At 34.7% G+C, this 22603-nt stretch overlaps 1 protein-coding gene across 7 annotated transcripts in view; it reads left to right on the forward strand.

The window, feature by feature from the left end:
* Nucleotides 1-22603, forward strand: part of LOC133527283 (potassium voltage-gated channel protein Shaker) — a 315532-nt gene that overhangs the window by 105555 nt on the left and 187374 nt on the right. The window contains exon 1 of one of the 7 annotated variants that reach the window (XM_061864285.1): nt 15418-15517. The exons of the other annotated variants lie outside the window; for them this stretch is intronic. Within the exon in view, the coding sequence (XP_061720269.1) occupies nt 15489-15517 (29 nt within the window). The 5' untranslated portion in view covers nt 15418-15488. Of the gene's footprint in view, nt 1-15417; nt 15518-22603 lie in introns of those variants that run through there. 7 annotated transcript variants of the gene reach the window in all.

Below are 22603 nucleotides of genomic sequence, written 5' to 3' on the forward strand. Positions count from 1 at the left end.
GTATACTTGTAAATATCTTACTAACATATGAGAATATCATGAACTTAATAAGTATACAAGTATACTTACAGCGTAAAAGTTACGCTGTTTACAATTTTAAGTTACAAGTGAAATTATTTCACAAGTCCATTTGTGAGTAGAAAAAGGGGGCAAATTGTATGCGCGTAAAACTGTATGCGCGAACGTTTGATCTCCCATAGTTATTTTGAATTACGCGCCTTTGTCTATTGTTTTTATAGATAATGAGCATGACAAAAACAATCTTGAAGGCGAGCACTACCTCTCAAATAAGTTGTTCTTACACATTGTGAGTCGTATCAGTTAAAAGTTGAATAGGGTAGTGTACAGTCAATTTAAATCAGTTACTCTTTATGAAATCAAAACGCATTCAATAACGTCACAATTGAACCTTTTAATTATTTTTGTTTCAGTATATTTCTGAAAAGTTGATGCCATGACGGCTGTGTAACCATTAAATGTACCTATAATTTTCATCGGTATTTATTCTGGGTACCACAACGGTTGAAGTGGGTTCATGGACAGGATTCAAATGCCGCCTCTTAACTATAAACTGCCTCCACTTTCATGTACACCATAGATGTAATAAATAAATAAGTACCTTCTAAAGCATAAAAATAATATACTTTACAGCAGATTTTCTTCCAGCAATAAATATCTAGATATTTCTAGCCCTATACCTACTTAAATAGTCGTTGCCTGGAGCGCAAAATTTGCCATACATTATGGCATCTCTCCGAGTTATTAGACTAATTAGGTAGGTAGGTACTAGTGTATAGCAAGGTTTACCATTTTGCTTCCATTGCCTATGAATGAATCTTTGATGTTGGATACCGTTGCGTGTCGTCTACATCTATATTTTTTGCGGGTTGAGTAGTAGACTTAACATTACAGGAACTTGATAACTAATGGAAACTGCGATTAATAAATTCAACGCTCGTTGGGTTAAAATGTACTGCATCGGTGTACAATTGTACATCATATATTTTATGATGATTTTTGGAGAAAATTTATAAACAAATTTGCTACGTAAAAACACCCTTTTAATGGGATAATTAAATGAGACCTCTTTGAACAGATTCTAGAACCTCTTTTACTTAACGCTTAACTGGACACTTCACGTTGATATATCAAATGACACGTTGTTGATATAACAGAAAGTGTTAAATATGTAATACATGATTATTTTTAGTTCAATTATTTTTTTTTGTTCAGTAAATGACAACAAATAAAAAAATAAAATGAAAAGTTTTCTTAATTTCTAAAGTTTACTGTTTTGATGTAAAGTTCCGTCTCTTAAAATATCGGTACCTACCTAATTTATAGTGTTTTATATAATTTTATGACAGCATTTATCAGTGACATTAATCTATGACATTAAGCTATCCCAACGGGCTCACACTCGATGTGTTGTTTTGGTTACCGTTTCTTCAAAATCAACGCTGTCATTTCAAGATAGATTGAAAAACATCTAGGTTTTATTTTAGGTTGGTATATCATCATACTGAAATATTCTCAATAACCTTCTCGAACATAAGAGCTTCTCCTAATCGCTTACTAAATTGATACAGTGAACTGAGAAGTTGACTGGCAGGTCGCCATTCAGTCTGGCTCGATGGCGCCGCTTAGTCTCCACCTCTTATTTGGTTTTGTTAGTCGAGTCAGAATCATCCGCAATGAATCGATATTTGCGTAAAACTATAACACACCAGAATAAGGAGGAACTGTTTATATTTAATAGCTGCAGGTACAAACAAACAACCGTGTTTTAATGCGGTAAAAAGATTATGTGTGGGTAGAATTATTCAAATTGCAAAACTTAAAATACGAGTAAATATGATATTATATTATAGCTTGTCGTATTTCAAAAGTTCCTTCGCTTTCTCCAAGATTCCGTTATTATGTTTCGTTTGAACATAATAATTCAAAACGGTCTAACTAGCTGCGGACTCTTAACCACTTAAAAGAATAAAAAAATATTAGTACTTTCATTTCTTTATTCGTAGAAAATGGGGAAATACGACAAAAAAACTAAATGTCCGAAAATCGACGACATCTTCCTGTAAAAAATACACGTCAAATCGAATCGCCACTTAGTGGCGACCTACCAACACTGCGAAACAACACAATATCAAAATCAAATGAACAATAAAAAAACTTGTAAAAGAGAAAACAATGCGTATTTATTTTTATGCACGTTTCCGAAAACACGTAATATTATATATTTTAAATAATTAATTATAATTAACCTATGTGATTTTACGACCTTTCTTGTACACTATTTGAAATTTTCATTATTAGGGTTCCTTAGAAAATGGCAATACCTAAGTGTTTTGTTATTCTAGTTTCATCATGACCGCCTGTCCATCTGTCTGTTGGTATGTCACAACCATTTTAGAGACTGTACTTAAGATATATTTTGCGGACTAAGCGCGAAAAGTTACATCTGTCAAAGCACTGGCTATGGACAGGCTAGCACTATCATTTTATGTTATTTTAAACCACATGTAATGGTTCAGTTACACTAATACATTCGTATTACGCGGAGGGAGCTAAAATTAATTACTTTAATGTTATTAATGGGTGGTAACAACGGCTGTACTTCTTAGTTTATCGTCACGCAATATTAGTCTATCAACAGCACAGACAAAATACGTCAGCGAAAAAACAAACATGTTGTTATGTGGTTGGTTGAAATTTTTCATTGTACTTTATATAAGAACTCGATTTCACTCTTTGTTGTGGTTTTATTTCATTGCATGTTTAATAAAACCACTATACAAGCTTAGGCGTGAATATTATGTGCCACTCTGTACTTATTCGGCCGGCAAGCTTTTCTTTTCTGACCTCTGCAGTACTATTGTTATTATGTATAAAAACCTCCCCACATACACGTTTATTTTGTTTGTTTGGGTACGTGCATTGAAAAATGCATACTACTACTACTACTACTACTCCTCTGGCGCAGCGACCCAAAGTATGTCTTGGCGTCCAACACTACTGCTCGCCACTGATCCCGGTCCTGTGCAGTTTCTCGCCAGTCTTCAACCTGGAGCTCGCGTAGATCCGTGTCCACCACATCCGCCCATCATAGCAAAACATCCATGACTCGGGAACAAATATCTGTGCTCATCACACAAATAAATGCCCTTACTGGGATTCAAACCCAGGACCATCGGCATAGAAGAAAGTAACTCTGTTTGTCTGTCTATTGCCTCATTACGCTTAAACCGCTGCGCTGAACCGATTTAGATGAAAGTTGGTATGGAGATAGTATGAGATCTGGGAAAGGACATAAGGTATTTTTTTTACAATCATCATCATTCCACGCCGACAAAGTCGCGGGCAGAAGCTAGTCAATTATAATTAACTACATAATTTGGAAAAAAGGCAGCCACTAAAATTTAATAATAGGTAGAGCAACTTAAAAGCCAGACTTTACTGTCTGCTATTTTAAATTCTTTATCATTCGTGTACAAACATAAGCGATGGCAGGTCTGACAAACATTGTAGGCCACGTGTTACTGTAGGTACCTATCGTTCAGTTCTTGCAACATACTTCTTCATTTTCCTAGGCCTATAAATAAAAATCTATATAACCTACCTACGTAGGATACCTATAGTGATATTCAGTTACGCCTATATGATACCCCGGGGTTTTTTGAACGAAAATGCTTTGGAATAAAGTAGAGATACACATATAGGCTCTACTACTCTAAAATAAAAATAATGCATATATGCACATATTTACCACTGTGAAAATTATACACAAAACATAAACGGTATTATTTTGAGTCATTGGGCTAACACAAATCCTGTTTATCGCTGACATAAACCTTTCGATCCCTTTTTGGATAGATTACAAACTAGCCAAGAATAACAAATACTTTACGATACGATATACGATACAGTCATACGCTCCTGATAAGATAAAACAAAGTTAATACTACAGTCAAGGAATTTGATTTCTGTACCATTTCGTAGATACAAAAATGATATGGTTGTCACAGTGACAATCAACATATAGCGAGGGATATTAATGTGACAATGACAAAGTTTGAAATGGTACATACCATCATGACTGTACATTAGGAAACGACAAGCTATGATATCCTTGAATGTCATGCATCTGTGTTCTGTATCTACAAAGTACCTTAAGAGAATTATTAGTTGATTAGTTAATAAGTTAGTTAACCTGAAATGTTTGCAATTATTACATACATACATTAAACTATTAATTTAATAAAATAGGGTACTTTGAAAGACGCCCCAGCTGTGGAATGAAATATAAAAAATATTTAAACCCATTTAGACTTCGACATCATCCCCCCGTGCAGCAAAGCTACACATCTTCGTCGTACAGTCGGACAAGCTTCACACGTCACACGTCAACCACTCTGACAGTTCCATCTCTGCTCGGGAACACTTCTACTATGCGGCCTATAGGCTAGACACCTCTAGGCAGATCAGGGTCAACTACGAGGACAACATCATCTATTTACTAAACTGCCTCCTGTCGTTTCTTCTCGACTTCAGACTGGCCTGGTACTCTGTTCGCCACCTGATCCAAAAGTGTTCTGACAACCGTAAAACCTTTTCCCATTCCTTTCTGGATGAAAATACACCATCGTCAAAAGCGGCTGGAAGCTGCTGGGATGAAGACGTAATTATCAAGAAATGGGACGGTGTCAGGCTTTCATACTCTCTGTTCTCGGTAACGTAGGTTAACGTCCGCGAGTTTACTAGGGCCTCTGCCCCAAGGAGAAGAGTATGGATAGTTCTTGTATGGGAGCCCTTTCTTTTAGAGTCACAAGGAGCGCTGTCTCAACTGTCTTAACAAGTTTCTCCTAACAACCGCGCGCGAGGAATGAAGCACCATTAACACGGGAGGAATGAAGCAACATTCTATGTGTTTACTGGCAGCAAAGTCTTGCACGGCGTCGCTGTAAAACTCGCACAGCTGTCTGTTAGATCCAACAAAGGATGTCCCACTATCGAAAATAACTTATTCGGGAGTCCGTGGCGTGCAGCAAAGTGACGTACCTATGCTCATGATGGCAGAATCTGCTGATAGACAGATATTTCGAGATGAACTGCTTGTGTCGTCATGCAAGTAAAGAGGGCTATAATAAATTTTGGATAAAAACTAAACATATGATAATTATTTCTAAAAATGAGCGTAATTATTCTTGAGGGAACTCAGCGATTACTTTTTTTTATTATTAAAAGACACAAAAAATGAAAATTATTAAATCATGATATCCGTGGTCCCGGGTACGCACTTCCATCTCGCTCACGCTTACGGTCAATGAGAAGAACACGAACTTACTGCAAATTTCTCCTGTACAGTCCTCGCCTTCGTCTTCGGGCTTCAATTCACACTCGTTCGTAAATTCTAGTTTGCCGCCCTTAATACACAATGTACTATTTTTGTTTAGCTATTAGAGAATGGTAGATAGGTATATTAAATATGTTAAAACTGGTCAATCACGTATCGTACCGTAGGCGTAGTCACGTATTATATCGTAGTGTTCAACAGTGTTCATAGTATCTACAATACCTTTTTAAATATGTCTCATCATTTTACTGGCATTCCGGCTTTTTGCCACAACTCATGGGAGCCGGTGCGCTTGGCAACTAATCCAGAGAATTGGCGTAGGCACTACTTTTTAAGAAAGCGATAACATACATAAATTCTGAAAAACTCATTGGGACGAGTCAGGGTTAGAACCCGCGACCTCCAGATTGACAATCGCACGCCTTCCATCCATCGCTAACTACGGAACCCTACACTGATAATATACTGACATGCTCTTGGTCGGTTTTTTCTTCTAGTATGGGTACATCAGATTTAGTACTTTAAGAATATGATTTAAATCAAAGTTAATTTTAAGTACTCACAGTAAATGGTTTATTATAAAATATGTTATGCCAAATTCGTTAAGTTTTTCCACCGGAGATTTTATTTCATGTTACTTATATAAGTATACTATGAGTAAAATATAAAAGTGACAAGTTGTAGACCCCGCGGATCCCATGGCTACGCCTTTTTGAAAAAAAAATCAAATACTGAATAAACAAATAATCTTTGTTCTGCTATTTCTGCTCATAAAGTATCACTTAGAATCATTTGAAGAATGCGAACTGTAGAGGTAAAGATCCGGACATACCTACTAAAGCATTTTTTCCAAGCTAAAACGAAGACCTCTCACTCTACTCGGTCAACTAGAAGAAATCGGTCGGCAAAAAGAAAAAAAAAGGTTAATTTAGATTTCACATCCTTATTTCGGCCACCTAAAGAACAGATTCCCCAGCGATGGGTCACTGCCAAATGTGGAAGATTCGCGACCGCGGCTGTGTACAAGGCCGGTTCTGATCTAGCTATTTGTCTCAGTTTTTAGGTTATCTTGATATAACCTTAGAAATTGCTTATCTATGCACTATCAGTGCAATAGCAGTAGTGGGTGACCTGTGCACAAGTAACCGAGACAATGCTCGACAATGCGGTAATGTCTGTTTCATTCCCAGTCAAAGTAAGGTTCCCGCACAGCAACGTTGAGGCCTGATTTAATAATTTGTTATGATTTTGACATGACCTCAAGGTCAACATTGCTTTGGCTGTGCGGCAACATTACTTTGACTGGGAATTTGAAATAGACATTACCACATTAATTCGGGGAGCTACATTTTAATGAAGCTTTTGGAGCGAAAATGGCAAAAATGATGAAAAATTATTTGTATAGGTTACCAGTTACCACTTAACTGATGCAGTTGGTAAGAGTAAATAGCTTCTATATAGTTTTGTTATTAAAAATTAGTTGTCATGCGGACCCCAGGCTCCCATGAGCCGTGGCAAATGCCGGGACAACGCAAGGAAGAAGAAGATAGTTTTGTAATTAAACTTACTAAATGAAACGAAAAAAATAAAATTTATTTTCCTCAAATTAATAATTCATAATTATAAAAAACATATGATTTTATTTTAAACAAAACCCGGCTTTCCAGATAATTAATGCGTAAGTGCCTCGAACATACGTTTTTTTACTGTCTTAGTAATTTTATTAAATGTTAAACTATTGCCAGCAATATAAAAAATTGCTACGAAAATATTTCCTAGTAGGAAGATTCTGGTGAACACGAATTCTGGCAAAGGTATTTCATAAATGGAGCGCAGAAATTAACAAGCGAAGTCCGGTTATCGATTCCCGTCCCGTCATATACTCGTATATTGGTCATAGTCAGTTTCCAATCGATGATTTCGCCGTTTCATGATAATCTCGACTATTTGGTGAAACCAGGCAGGATATGGAACAGCGGGCTAAGAGCGACCATTTTGTTAAAAGTCAAAATTTTATTAAAGTTTAATTCTTTTAAAATATTTTTAAATGTTCATATAATTTTGATAACCAACTGGTATTTTAATTCCCTGAAAATTAAATCGCTATGCCAATTTCACTCACGCGAAAAAGAAACCGGTCAAGTGCGAGTTCATTTTACTCGCGCACCGAGGGTTCCGTACAAACTTTGAATTATCTCGTGTAACTATAAAGGCGCGGAAGACTTTTGACTTTAGCAGAAGTACCTATACTAAGTATAATTGTGTAGAACGCCATCTGTTGGCAAATTGTCTAACTAATTTGCGCAATGTAATGCACGTATGTTGGCTTTTCAAGGATAATTCTGTATTATGTAAACCGATTTCAAAAATTGATCTTTTATTTGAAAAAAGAGGTGTATTTAATGTAATCTCAGAAATCTCAGGTGTAATAAACACATGTAAAGTTGGTTAAATTGCAAACTGAATTCGAAAGCGTCTTATGTTAATTAAAAAAAAGTTACCAAGCTAGAGGCCTGATTACATTTTTCCTGTAAAATATATAGTAATGTTAAAATTATGTAAAAAAATCATAATTTTTCGTCGGTAAACTTCGGAGATAAGGGGGGGGGGGGACGGTATTTTTTGTTTCACATTTTTCTTCATTAGCCATTTTTTTTCTCTATGAAAAAAAATGTTTAGGAATGTACAATTTGAGCTCTTGTAAATGATACCCCACTTGACCTAGTCACTAGACTTTCCTCCTCTTCAAAAAGGAGCATTTTACATAGTTATTAAAAAATATATATATTTTCAATGTGTCTGGGTTAGCGTTGTTCATAACTATTCCAAATTTCGAATTGATAGCTTAAGTGGTTCTCGTGATATTTAGCGATGTGACAGACAGACAGACAAATAGACGGACGGACGGACAGAGTCGCACCATAAGGGCTCCTTTTGAACCTTTTTGATACGGAACCCTAAAAATGATGCTCGGCGTTTTCTGTCATATGACATACAGATAATAAAACTTTTGAAATTAAAAATCAATGTCATGTTTTATAATAAAAAATGTACTATTGAATTTGTATTTCTTATGGTAAAAACTTTAGAGTTAAGATATTGACAGAGAGAATTTGACTTATGACAAACTGTGACACTGCAATGGCGGACGGTTGAAAGGGTGCGTGTAGGCGAGTGATACCAGGTATCAAAAATTCTCCCCGATGGTGAAATAATTATTTTTGAATAAAAAAACAGCACTATTTTATGTTCGACAATAAATATGCACCTTTTATAGTCCATTTTATAGGTCATGCGTAATATATAATTACTTTGTGCAAACATTATTTAATAGTAAAGTGCCGAAAGTAGGAAATTCGCAACGAGGGCGATAAATTAATATATGACCAAAGGGAGTGTTTTAAATCGTCACGAGTTGCAAATCACCTATTCGCACGTGTATTATACAGCGTTTTACAGTACGTATAGTATTTTGGATTTTTGACACGGAAAATGCTTATTACCGTATTTAGTGCGGGCCACCATATGTACTGTAATATAATAATATTTACCATCGGAATAAAATCATATTTGGTCGGGTTTATTTTTAAATTTAACATTTAACTTGAAACATCGGAAAAGTGATAAACAATGTTCGAAAAAGATGTGATACCTAATGATGAAATAAGAAAGCAGATGTAACTTAGGAACGTATATTGCTACTTTCATGACCGCGACAACTAAAGAGCGAGCCATGTGTTGGAGTTTCCGTAGGCGCGCGGAATGCTGACAATACACAAGCTATCCCTACAGTAAACATACCTATACATAAAAACCTTCTTCTTGGGTGAAAATAGGTTAGATTCTTTTGGTAATCCTCCTCTCTCAAAATGTAGAGAAAGGGATAATGCCGTAACTTCTTAAGGATTTATAGAAATGACAACCGCTGGACTACATTGTACTTAAAATAGTTTAATGCCTAGTCAACCGTTCATCAACCGTTACTTTTACAATAGCAAAATATTTAAGATGAATAACTTGTACAGCTACTTTTCTTTTCTACTGTTTTCTCACACATTACGTAGTTATTCACACGCACATATACATACTCACATACCCTCGCATAAACACTTTCACTTACTGAGACCTTTTTACTCGTAACTATCTTTGTGCTTAGTTTGATAGTTAGTCATATAATAAAAAAATCTTATATATAACTTAGCTTTAACAATAATACATTCTGTTAAAATAACAACCGCACCATTTCGATACTTCTCTGAGATTCCCACGTTACAAGCTGAGCCTAGTGTGGGGATCAATGTACTGCTGCTCTTTTTTATATTCTTCTTTATTCTTTATTTTGCTTATTAAGTAGGTATTTTACATCAATTCACAATTAAGATCAAGTTTATAAGTATAAATGCAAACATAGTCAATATAGGAAACATTAGTCATAAAGCGTCTTTAATTTCCTTATTCGCGGGCAATTACCATACCCACGTTTTATGATATGGACAAACAATAATTTAGCCATTTACCTAATTAGTCTCTATATACGTAATGTTTTAATAAGAAGGGCATTAGTTATGTTACATACTGTTTTGCATGAAATATCGTGATTTTACGCACGATAACGTAATAAACTATTAACTTACCTATGAACAGTTATTCCGTCTCTTTTTTTTGTGCCGATTGGATTTTTTTTAACATTTAACCACGCATGCCTGCATATTTTGTTTTTTCTTTCTACATTTCACTCCAAAGACGTCTCGATCCGACTGACGGCAGACTGGTGGATGATAGCTGTCAATGTGTGCGTGTCGCGCGTAAGTACAAGGAAATTGGTGGATGATGGAATGGTGGTGAAATAATTATTTTTGAATAAAAAAACAGCACTATTTTATGTTCGACAATAAATATGCACCTTTTATAGTCCATTTTATAGGTCATGCGTAATATATAATTACTTTGTGCAAACATTATTTAATAGTAAAGTGCCGAAAGTAGGAAATTCGCAACGAGGGCGATAAATTAATATATGACCAAAGGGAGTGTTTTAAATCGTCACGAGTTGCAAATCACCTATTCGCACGTGTATTATACAGCGTTTTACAGTACGTATAGTATTTTGGATTTTTGACACGGAAAATGCTTATTACCGTATTTAGTGCGGGCCACCATATGTACTGTAATATAATAATATTTACCATCGGAATAAAATCATATTTGGTCGGGTTTATTTTTAAATTTAACATTTAACTTGAAACATCGGAAAAGTGATAAACAATGTTCGAAAAAGATGTGATACCTAATGATGAAATAAGAAAGCAGATGTAACTTAGGAACGTATATTGCTACTTTCATGACCGCGACAACTAAAGAGCGAGCCATGTGTTGGAGTTTCCGTAGGCGCGCGGAATGCTGACAATACACAAGCTATCCCTACAGTAAACATACCTATACATAAAAACCTTCTTCTTGGGTGAAAATAGGTTAGATTCTTTTGGTAATCCTCCTCTCTCAAAATGTAGAGAAAGGGATAATGCCGTAACTTCTTAAGGATTTATAGAAATGACAACCGCTGGACTACATTGTACTTAAAATAGTTTAATGCCTAGTCAACCGTTCATCAACCGTTACTTTTACAATAGCAAAATATTTAAGATGAATAACTTGTACAGCTACTTTTCTTTTCTACTGTTTTCTCACACATTACGTAGTTATTCACACGCACATATACATACTCACATACCCTCGCATAAACACTTTCACTTACTGAGACCTTTTTACTCGTAACTATCTTTGTGCTTAGTTTGATAGTTAGTCATATAATAAAAAAATCTTATATATAACTTAGCTTTAACAATAATACATTCTGTTAAAATAACAACCGCACCATTTCGATACTTCTCTGAGATTCCCACGTTACAAGCTGAGCCTAGTGTGGGGATCAATGTACTGCTGCTCTTTTTTATATTCTTCTTTATTCTTTATTTTGCTTATTAAGTAGGTATTTTACATCAATTCACAATTAAGATCAAGTTTATAAGTATAAATGCAAACATAGTCAATATAGGAAACATTAGTCATAAAGCGTCTTTAATTTCCTTATTCGCGGGCAATTACCATACCCACGTTTTATGATATGGACAAACAATAATTTAGCCATTTACCTAATTAGTCTCTATATACGTAATGTTTTAATAAGAAGGGCATTAGTTATGTTACATACTGTTTTGCATGAAATATCGTGATTTTACGCACGATAACGTAATAAACTATTAACTTACCTATGAACAGTTATTCCGTCTCTTTTTTTTGTGCCGATTGGATTTTTTTTAACATTTAACCACGCATGCCTGCATATTTTGTTTTTTCTTTCTACATTTCACTCCAAAGACGTCTCGATCCGACTGACGGCAGACTGGTGGATGATAGCTGTCAATGTGTGCGTGTCGCGCGTAAGTACAAGGAAATTGGTGGATGATGGAATGGTGGTGAAATAATTATTTTTGAATAAAAAAACAGCACTATTTTATGTTCGACAATAAATATGCACCTTTTATAGTCCATTTTATAGGTCATGCGTAATATATAATTACTTTGTGCAAACATTATTTAATAGTAAAGTGCCGAAAGTAGGAAATTCGCAACGAGGGCGATAAATTAATATATGACCAAAGGGAGTGTTTTAAATCGTCACGAGTTGCAAATCACCTATTCGCACGTGTATTATACAGCGTTTTACAGTACGTATAGTATTTTGGATTTTTGACACGGAAAATGCTTATTACCGTATTTAGTGCGGGCCACCATATGTACTGTAATATAATAATATTTACCATCGGAATAAAATCATATTTGGTCGGGTTTATTTTTAAATTTAACATTTAACTTGAAACATCGGAAAAGTGATAAACAATGTTCGAAAAAGATGTGATACCTAATGATGAAATAAGAAAGCAGATGTAACTTAGGAACGTATATTGCTACTTTCATGACCGCGACAACTAAAGAGCGAGCCATGTGTTGGAGTTTCCGTAGGCGCGCGGAATGCTGACAATACACAAGCTATCCCTACAGTAAACATACCTATACATAAAAACCTTCTTCTTGGGTGAAAATAGGTTAGATTCTTTTGGTAATCCTCCTCTCTCAAAATGTAGAGAAAGGGATAATGCCGTAACTTCTTAAGGATTTATAGAAATGACAACCGCTGGACTACATTGTACTTAAAATAGTTTAATGCCTAGTCAACCGTTCATCAACCGTTACTTTTACAATAGCAAAATATTTAAGATGAATAACTTGTACAGCTACTTTTCTTTTCTACTGTTTTCTCACACATTACGTAGTTATTCACACGCACATATACATACTCACATACCCTCGCATAAACACTTTCACTTACTGAGACCTTTTTACTCGTAACTATCTTTGTGCTTAGTTTGATAGTTAGTCATATAATAAAAAAATCTTATATATAACTTAGCTTTAACAATAATACATTCTGTTAAAATAACAACCGCACCATTTCGATACTTCTCTGAGATTCCCACGTTACAAGCTGAGCCTAGTGTGGGGATCAATGTACTGCTGCTCTTTTTTATATTCTTCTTTATTCTTTATTTTGCTTATTAAGTAGGTATTTTACATCAATTCACAATTAAGATCAAGTTTATAAGTATAAATGCAAACATAGTCAATATAGGAAACATTAGTCATAAAGCGTCTTTAATTTCCTTATTCGCGGGCAATTACCATACCCACGTTTTATGATATGGACAAACAATAATTTAGCCATTTACCTAATTAGTCTCTATATACGTAATGTTTTAATAAGAAGGGCATTAGTTATGTTACATACTGTTTTGCATGAAATATCGTGATTTTACGCACGATAACGTAATAAACTATTAACTTACCTATGAACAGTTATTCCGTCTCTTTTTTTTGTGCCGATTGGATTTTTTTTAACATTTAACCACGCATGCCTGCATATTTTGTTTTTTCTTTCTACATTTCACTCCAAAGACGTCTCGATCCGACTGACGGCAGACTGGTGGATGATAGCTGTCAATGTGTGCGTGTCGCGCGTAAGTACAAGGAAATTGGTGGATGATGGAATGGTGGTGAAATAATTATTTTTGAATAAAAAAACAGCACTATTTTATGTTCGACAATAAATATGCACCTTTTATAGTCCATTTTATAGGTCATGCGTAATATATAATTACTTTGTGCAAACATTATTTAATAGTAAAGTGCCGAAAGTAGGAAATTCGCAACGAGGGCGATAAATTAATATATGACCAAAGGGAGTGTTTTAAATCGTCACGAGTTGCAAATCACCTATTCGCACGTGTATTATACAGCGTTTTACAGTACGTATAGTATTTTGGATTTTTGACACGGAAAATGCTTATTACCGTATTTAGTGCGGGCCACCATATGTACTGTAATATAATAATATTTACCATCGGAATAAAATCATATTTGGTCGGGTTTATTTTTAAATTTAACATTTAACTTGAAACATCGGAAAAGTGATAAACAATGTTCGAAAAAGATGTGATACCTAATGATGAAATAAGAAAGCAGATGTAACTTAGGAACGTATATTGCTACTTTCATGACCGCGACAACTAAAGAGCGAGCCATGTGTTGGAGTTTCCGTAGGCGCGCGGAATGCTGACAATACACAAGCTATCCCTACAGTAAACATACCTATACATAAAAACCTTCTTCTTGGGTGAAAATAGGTTAGATTCTTTTGGTAATCCTCCTCTCTCAAAATGTAGAGAAAGGGATAATGCCGTAACTTCTTAAGGATTTATAGAAATGACAACCGCTGGACTACATTGTACTTAAAATAGTTTAATGCCTAGTCAACCGTTCATCAACCGTTACTTTTACAATAGCAAAATATTTAAGATGAATAACTTGTACAGCTACTTTTCTTTTCTACTGTTTTCTCACACATTACGTAGTTATTCACACGCACATATACATACTCACATACCCTCGCATAAACACTTTCACTTACTGAGACCTTTTTACTCGTAACTATCTTTGTGCTTAGTTTGATAGTTAGTCATATAATAAAAAAATCTTATATATAACTTAGCTTTAACAATAATACATTCTGTTAAAATAACAACCGCACCATTTCGATACTTCTCTGAGATTCCCACGTTACAAGCTGAGCCTAGTGTGGGGATCAATGTACTGCTGCTCTTTTTTATATTCTTCTTTATTCTTTATTTTGCTTATTAAGTAGGTATTTTACATCAATTCACAATTAAGATCAAGTTTATAAGTATAAATGCAAACATAGTCAATATAGGAAACATTAGTCATAAAGCGTCTTTAATTTCCTTATTCGCGGGCAATTACCATACCCACGTTTTATGATATGGACAAACAATAATTTAGCCATTTACCTAATTAGTCTCTATATACGTAATGTTTTAATAAGAAGGGCATTAGTTATGTTACATACTGTTTTGCATGAAATATCGTGATTTTACGCACGATAACGTAATAAACTATTAACTTACCTATGAACAGTTATTCCGTCTCTTTTTTTTGTGCCGATTGGATTTTTTTTAACATTTAACCACGCATGCCTGCATATTTTGTTTTTTCTTTCTACATTTCACTCCAAAGACGTCTCGATCCGACTGACGGCAGACTGGTGGATGATAGCTGTCAATGTGTGCGTGTCGCGCGTAAGTTCAAGGAAATTGGTGGATGATGGAATCCTAGTTGTGTATTACCAAAACTACGTCCGTAGTACTCGTATTATTAGTCCAAGGTAAAAACTAAATAAATAACATACTTTCATAATTTAATGAAACTTTTATTCATTCTTTATTCCTTTCTTACAAATATATAAGTCAAAATGACAGAATAAGAGAAACGATTTACATACAGCTAATTGAGGCTTGTAGCGCATTTACTAACAACGCCATTAATTAATTAATAACTCTGGCGTCTGATATATTATTTAATAAGTACTATCGAACACGTTTCTAGGAATTGTACTGCAGTTTCAGACCGCAAATATAAATTAACAATGTATTGTGTTTACCATGTGATAGTGATGAATCGATAATCTGGATTACGCCCAAGGGGGCGAAGAACCGCCAGCATGCAGATGATACTGGTGGCTGGTGGCGGGTAAGTAACATACACTTGTTTGAACTACGAGTGGGTGTGATTAGTAAAATATTTAATGGCAGCTAGCATTCTTAAAATTCAGAAATGTTTATTTCTAGGTATTAAGAAAATACCATGACAAAGATGTAATTATATTTTTCCTGTAATATTTATTATGTAAATGCGATATAAAAAAAATATAGTTTTTAGTTGGTAAACTTCGGAGATAAAGGGGACAGAATGTATTTTTTCACATTTTCCTTCATTAATAATTTTTTATATCCCCCCTATATGAAGATATTGGGCATTTTCCATAGTTAATAAAAATAAATTAAAATAACGCTTTGAATGTGTGGGTTAGCCTTATCCTAATCATCATGACTATTCCTAATTTGAAATCGATAACTTATGTAGATCCAGAGACATTAAGCGATGTGTCAGACAGACGGGCGGACAGAGACGCACCATGAGGGTTCTTTTTGTACCTTTTTTGTATGGAACCATAAAAAAAGAGAACCATCTTCAAAAAGGATAAAATAAAATAGCATCCCTTTTATATGCCCTAGCAACTGATATGTTTGAAATCGGTGCCAAGCCAAAGCCCTAAAGTGTCAACACACTGTCGACCCGATTGCTGACTCTGGTGCGGTTCGATAAGACAGAATGAAAGCTGTCCGTTAGTTGTTTGGGGAATAAGAATAGAATAAGAAGAATAAGAATGATTTATTGCAGTACTGTGTACATTTGTAGATGGTAATCCTGATACAATTTATTCGTTCCAACAGTTACCCATTTCGGGTATGCAATACTTAAATAACTTATGAACTAAACTTAAATAGCATGCAAAGATAATTAATAACATACCAATTAATGTTCAAAATATTCTTTTAAACTATAAAATGATTTATTAAGTAACCAGTTTTTCAATTTTACCCGGAATCAGTTACCTTCGAGTGCCTTAATATCAGCTGGAAGGTGATTAAATACCTGAATTGCTGTTACAAAAGTGCTCTTTTTGAATATGGATGTGTTTATTTTTGGTAGCATAATATTATATCTATATTGCGTCCTAGCGTTGCACTTTGTTGAAGAGAGAGCTGTAAAATAATTAGGCTGTTTTTTTACAAATAAACTTACTTCTAGAATATAGATTCCGGTCAGTGTAAGGAAACGTTTCTCTCGGAAAACGTCTCGAAGTGAATCTCTAAAATTCATTCGATAAATTATTTTTAGGCATCTTTTTTGGAGTATGAATGTTTTATTCACATCCACAGAATTACCCCAGAAAATAACTCCGTAGGTTAATAGAGGATACACGTTACCATAGTAGGCACTAATAACTATATTTTCAGAGCAATTTTCTGCTAGTATGGATAAAGCGTAACAGTTTTTGGATAGTTTTTTGTTTATTTGTTCGATGTGAGTCTTCCAATTTAAATGTGAATCTACTTGTACACCTAGAAATTTAATACTGTTTACTTCTTCTATAGTGGTACCTGATTCCGAAATACTTAAAGAGACAGGAGAGGTCCCATAGTTTCTAAACTGAATAAGCTTGGTTTTATTTAGATTTAATTTGAGATTTAACTGGTTAAGCCAATCTATAATTTTAGTGAGAGCTACATTTATATCCCTTTGAAAAGTAATATTGGAACGATCACAAGAGAAAAATATGGTGGCGTCGTTGGCAAACAGAACACACAATTGGTTCGCTATAGTGGGAAAGTCATTTAGATATATAAGGAATAAGAGCGGCCCAAGTACGCTTCCTTGAGGTACGCCAACAACTACTTCCTCATAGCCTGACAACAGTGTCTCTATAGTTTTATTTTGCTTATTGTAACTATCCAATTGTAGAGCCTGCTTTCTACCACACAAGTAACTCTGGAACAATTTTAGGGCATTTCCTCTAATGCCAATATGCTCTAACTGTTGTAGCATTATGTCATGTACAACACAATCGAATGCTTTTGACATATCAAGCATTAAAGCAACGCAGGCTTTTCCCGTATTTATTTGGTCCCATATATTTTTAAATATCGAAAAGATGGCTAATGTTGTTGATTTGCCTTTTTGAAAACCGAACTGTGAATGGTTTAGTATATCATTCTTTAATAAAAACCGTGTTAGACGTTCATGTATCACCTTTTCAAATATCTTACTGAACGTTGGCAGTAGAGCTATTGGCCTAAAATTTCCCATTTCAGTTTTTGCGCCCTGCTTATGTAATGGTTTTATAATGGCTTGTTTTAAGTCATCCGGGTAACATCCAGTCTCGAGCGTTAAGTTTATTATGTACACGAGGGGTTCAACTATGTAATGTATACATGCTTTAACAATTTGTGTTGGTATTTCATCGTACCCTGAACTTTTCTTATTTTTTAAGCTGTTTACAATCTTTTTAATTTCAAGAGAATCAACAGGAGTCAAGAACATACTGTTACAGATCCGTTTGGACACAGATTTGCAGTTATTTAGTTGTAAGGTATCGGTCTTATTTAGATTGATGTAGTATTTCGTTCGAATTTGTATAAGTTATCCCTTTATCAACTATCCTGTCAATTGAATCTGGAATAGAATTATATGAACTTGTCGTCTGTTTAATCAGACCCCAAGTTGCTTTGGGTTTATTTACACTACTTTTTACAAATTTATCATTGGATATTATTTTAGATGTTTTTATTACTTTTTTTAGTAGCTTGCAATAATGTAAATAGTTGTTTAAATGTTTAGTACACATTTTCTTTTTTTGAGTTGCCCAGTGTATTTGACGTTTATGCTTACAGGATTGAAGTATACCTTTAGTTTTCCAATTTGGCCTTTTTTGTACGTCATTTTAATTCTTTGTCGTGGCACACAAAGTTCGAAAACCATGCTGAAAATGTCAATGAAAACTATTGGGGGTATTATTAACTGGTATTGTAACTGTTCCTTGACACCATCTTCGAACATATCAGTTGCTATCGCATGTATTACTAAAAGAAGGGAAAGTAAAGTAAAGTAAATATTCTTTATTGCACCAACAATTATACATTTTTTTAAGGTATATTTTTTTACCTATTAATGTCAATTTACTTATTTTAAAGATTTTTTTCCATTTTTGGTTTGAATTGCGTGTTATGAGTGGAGCTGCTGCAGGACTGGTCTGGCCAAACACTCATGTCACTAAAAACTTTCAAGATCTGAATCTAACTCCATCAAGATTTGAGGTGTTTCCTCAATTATTCATGGAAATCATCATCAGAACTGAACCTTGAACCAAAGGTTCCTTAAAAACTTTACTTGCTTAATAAACTTAACGAAAAAGACAAATCGTCAAACGTGAATTACGCGTCGTAAAGACTTCCGTTCTGGTCTTTTTTCAGCAGTTTCTCTTCATAACATGCATAGGTGCATATGTGTGTGAGTGTCTGTGCGCGTCTTTTTGAAAAACTACTCAATTTTGAACTTTCTGTTTAAAATTTTTATGTCGTTTAGCTGCTCCCACTGATCCCATTATGGAAATTTATTAAAGTCCAGAGATATAAGACCGCATACCCCGACCTAGAAGTTTGTGTGATGAGAAAATCAAACACATTTGACGAATAGATTTATGCCACGCGGGTACAAATTAAAATAACGTGATTTCGGTATTTTATCATATATTTAAGAACCGACAATACATTCTTTCGTAATTTTTATTTATAAGAATTATAAGTATTATGTTAAGATAAATAGGTAAATTATAAGTACTTACCTACTAATATCAGCCCTCTCCAATGATTAAACAGCAACATAAATACCATCTTATGTTGAGGTGGTTTAACTTGCCTACAAAAAGGGTAGTTTATCTAATTAGGTTTGCATTACAAACAAGTAAGTATATTAGCGAAACGTGTTGCTATGACAAGGTAAATATATCGTTATGAGCCGAAGCCATTAGAAAGCTTGCCAAGTAGTCCAAGTGCTGCCAATTCCATGTTGGTATCAACCGGTGCAGCTTGCAGGCACTTAGCTACTTGAAGCTTTTGGCACATGTCTATGAGCAGAGAAGGAACCTAATTCCGCATTATTACTTGACGGCTCGAGACATGTCAATTGTCATCATTTCTTTCCGTCTACTCCTCATTCGAAATCTTGAAATCGGTAACCTAATAATAAACAGTTTTAAATAGAAAATATATACTTAGTTTTTTTAACGTTATGACAAAAAAAAAAACACAAATTTATGATAAAATATAATATCGTATCGTTTTATAATAAAACTATTATAACAATATTTTTCTCATAAGTATCCGGCAAGGTTGGGTTACGGATGAACTGACAAAGTGTATACAAACTTTAAAAAAAGTACCTCTACGCTCCGTCTAACACCGTTCTAAAGCTTTCAGCTCGAATTACTAGATCGCTTTGAAAGCCTGGGTGATTCTGGTTTAGATCGTAGGAAGCCGATGGATGAGTGCACCGCTTGACCGGTCGTTGAGGAGATCCCTGGGGAATTAGAAACTTTAAATCTACAGAGACAATTCTAGTACTTTAAAAATTCCCTGAGTAGGTACTATCAAAAACTAGTCCTTTAGGGTTATAATCGCCCAAATCTAAATAAAACCGAAACTTTCGCAGTATTTTTTTATATTTTTGACAAAGTTGCATTAGGCGCATTCATTAAGCCAACAGCATAAACAAGTCTGCAAAAAATCAGAACTACCAGATTTGACACTAACTAGCCCCGTTACGACGGGCAACAAAGTTATTGGATTAAAAAAAAATGTTTATTTCAGACAGAATCCATAAAGTGTTAATAGTACATTACGATACAAGTGCGAAAAATAGGAAATTCGAAACGAGTGGCGATAAATTAAAACACGACCGAAGGGAGTGTTTTAAATCGATACGAGTTTCGAATTACCTATTCGCACATGTATAGTACAACGTTTTACAGTACATATGGCCCTTTAAATGTTCGACATAGTAACGTAATATGCTAATTTTCGCACTAGTGCGGTAAAGTAGCACCATATGTACTGTAATAATAATTACATAACACAACACATTAGTAAGGCTTTTTATGATAACAAAAAATCGCTAAACTGATCACGTTCGCTATAGATTTAGGTAATGGAATCTATTATTATCAGCTCTACTTTCATCATCATCAGCATCATTATTAGCTCTAATTTCACGTTTTTTTCTTATATTTTTGAATCCATGGTTCAAAAGTTAGAGGTGAAGAGGACACAATTTTTTTTTTCTTAAGGGGCGATCATTCCGAAAATATTCACTTAATCAAAAAATGATTATTAGAGACCCCTATTCGTTTTGAAAGACCTATCACACTGAACCCCATAGCATAGGGTTAAAACAAAAAATAATTTCATCCTCATTTTACTTGTAGTCGAGGTAAAATTTTATTTTTATTTAATTTTATCATTGTCAGATTGTTTGATTTACATATCCAAAACAGCAGACAGAAAGACGGATATGGCGAAACTATAAGCATTTCTAATTGACTAAAAAACCCTAAAAATGTGTCTTGCTGTCATAGGCATAGAAGCATATTGAAAGCATATGTAATAATAAAAGCAATTTAGTATGAATATATCCAATTCAAATTTTATTTTGGAACTATAGTTAACTATAGAAAGACGTATAGCCCAGAAAGACGTGTACTATATTTGTCTACTTTGGCCGTCACTGTCTATTTAATTATGGCTGTAAACAGGTACTTGTAGTTTACATAGTATGAGCTTTTTGCGAATGTCACATTTTACACTCTACTTTAATACATATACACATTATTATATGTTCTAACATCGATCATATTTATAACTACCATATTTTCGATGAGGCCTACTTACGAGTATCATGTATCGTAATTAGGGGTCATAAATGATTCTCACAAATTGGAATAACGTAGACCGATTATTTGCTATTTTTAGTGGTCGATATTTAATGGAGGGATGCGGAGATTATAACGGGATATTAAAGTACCTACAGGTGTCTGTTTTTTTAAGAAGTAGATGAAACTTTTATTAAATGAAAACACTATTGAGAAAACTTTATGAAAGGGAAAGGCATGACTGACACATTGTTATGACAAGGTATTGTTGTGTAGTGTAGGTAGGACGGTCGCGCGAGTAGGTGGTGACTTGGTGAGCGGAAACACTTGAGCGGGTGAGAATGCTTGTAACAATCAATGGTACCATACAAGCTTTGATTCCTTTTGGTGAGTGAGCGCAGGCGCGCTCCCTCCTCAGCTGAACCAGTCAAATATGACCTTAAGATCCGTAACAAAACCATGTGTAATATGATGTAACTTCCATTACTGGTATGTAGGAATCAAACACGCGGTTGCGCTCAGCACACGATAGGAATTGAGGTCCAGCTGCCGCTCGGACTGCCAATTTCGGTTGGCAACTAAAGCACATTTCATTTTATTGATTGTCATGCGTTTAAAATAAAATATGGTAGTTATAACGGTTATGCTCTTTTTTATATTCCAGATAGTAAAAGACAACTGGATTGGCAAATTCCCATTATCCTAAAATGCCAGATTAGTCAGTGAATGGGGTGTAATCGAATCGTTTTTTTAGTATAAAAAGAAGTTATTCTGACTGTACCTAATGTTTTTTACACGCATACCTAAATTTGGTCGTATTTGTTAATTCAAGGAGCCAGTAGACTATACTTGTTTGATGTGCCGTGATACTCGTGATGACGTGAAAGGAGGGTTTCGGTTTCATACATTCAGTACGGTAGATTAGTTTATATTTATGATGTGGCTTCATAATGTGACGAGTCAAATTCCTATTCCGATTCGCGTCATATTACTTATGTGAGGACAGGGGGATAAAGACAGCGTCAGATCAAATCTGACAAGTGTGCACCGTTCAATGTTCTATTAAGAAAACCAACACAGTTTCTAAACCCGCGTAGATATATAACCGACACGACCGGTCTGGCCTAGTCGGTAGTGACCCTGCCTATGAAGCCGATGGTCCTGGGTTCGAATCTCGGTAAGGGCATTTATTTGTGTAATGAGCACAGATATTTGTTCCTGAGCCATGGATGTTTTCTATGTATTTAAGATTTGTATATTATGTATATATCGTTATTTTTATTTTATTT

Source organism: Cydia pomonella, chromosome 1 (assembly GCF_033807575.1).
Source record: "Cydia pomonella isolate Wapato2018A chromosome 1, ilCydPomo1, whole genome shotgun sequence".
NCBI lineage: Eukaryota > Metazoa > Arthropoda > Insecta > Lepidoptera > Tortricidae > Cydia > Cydia pomonella.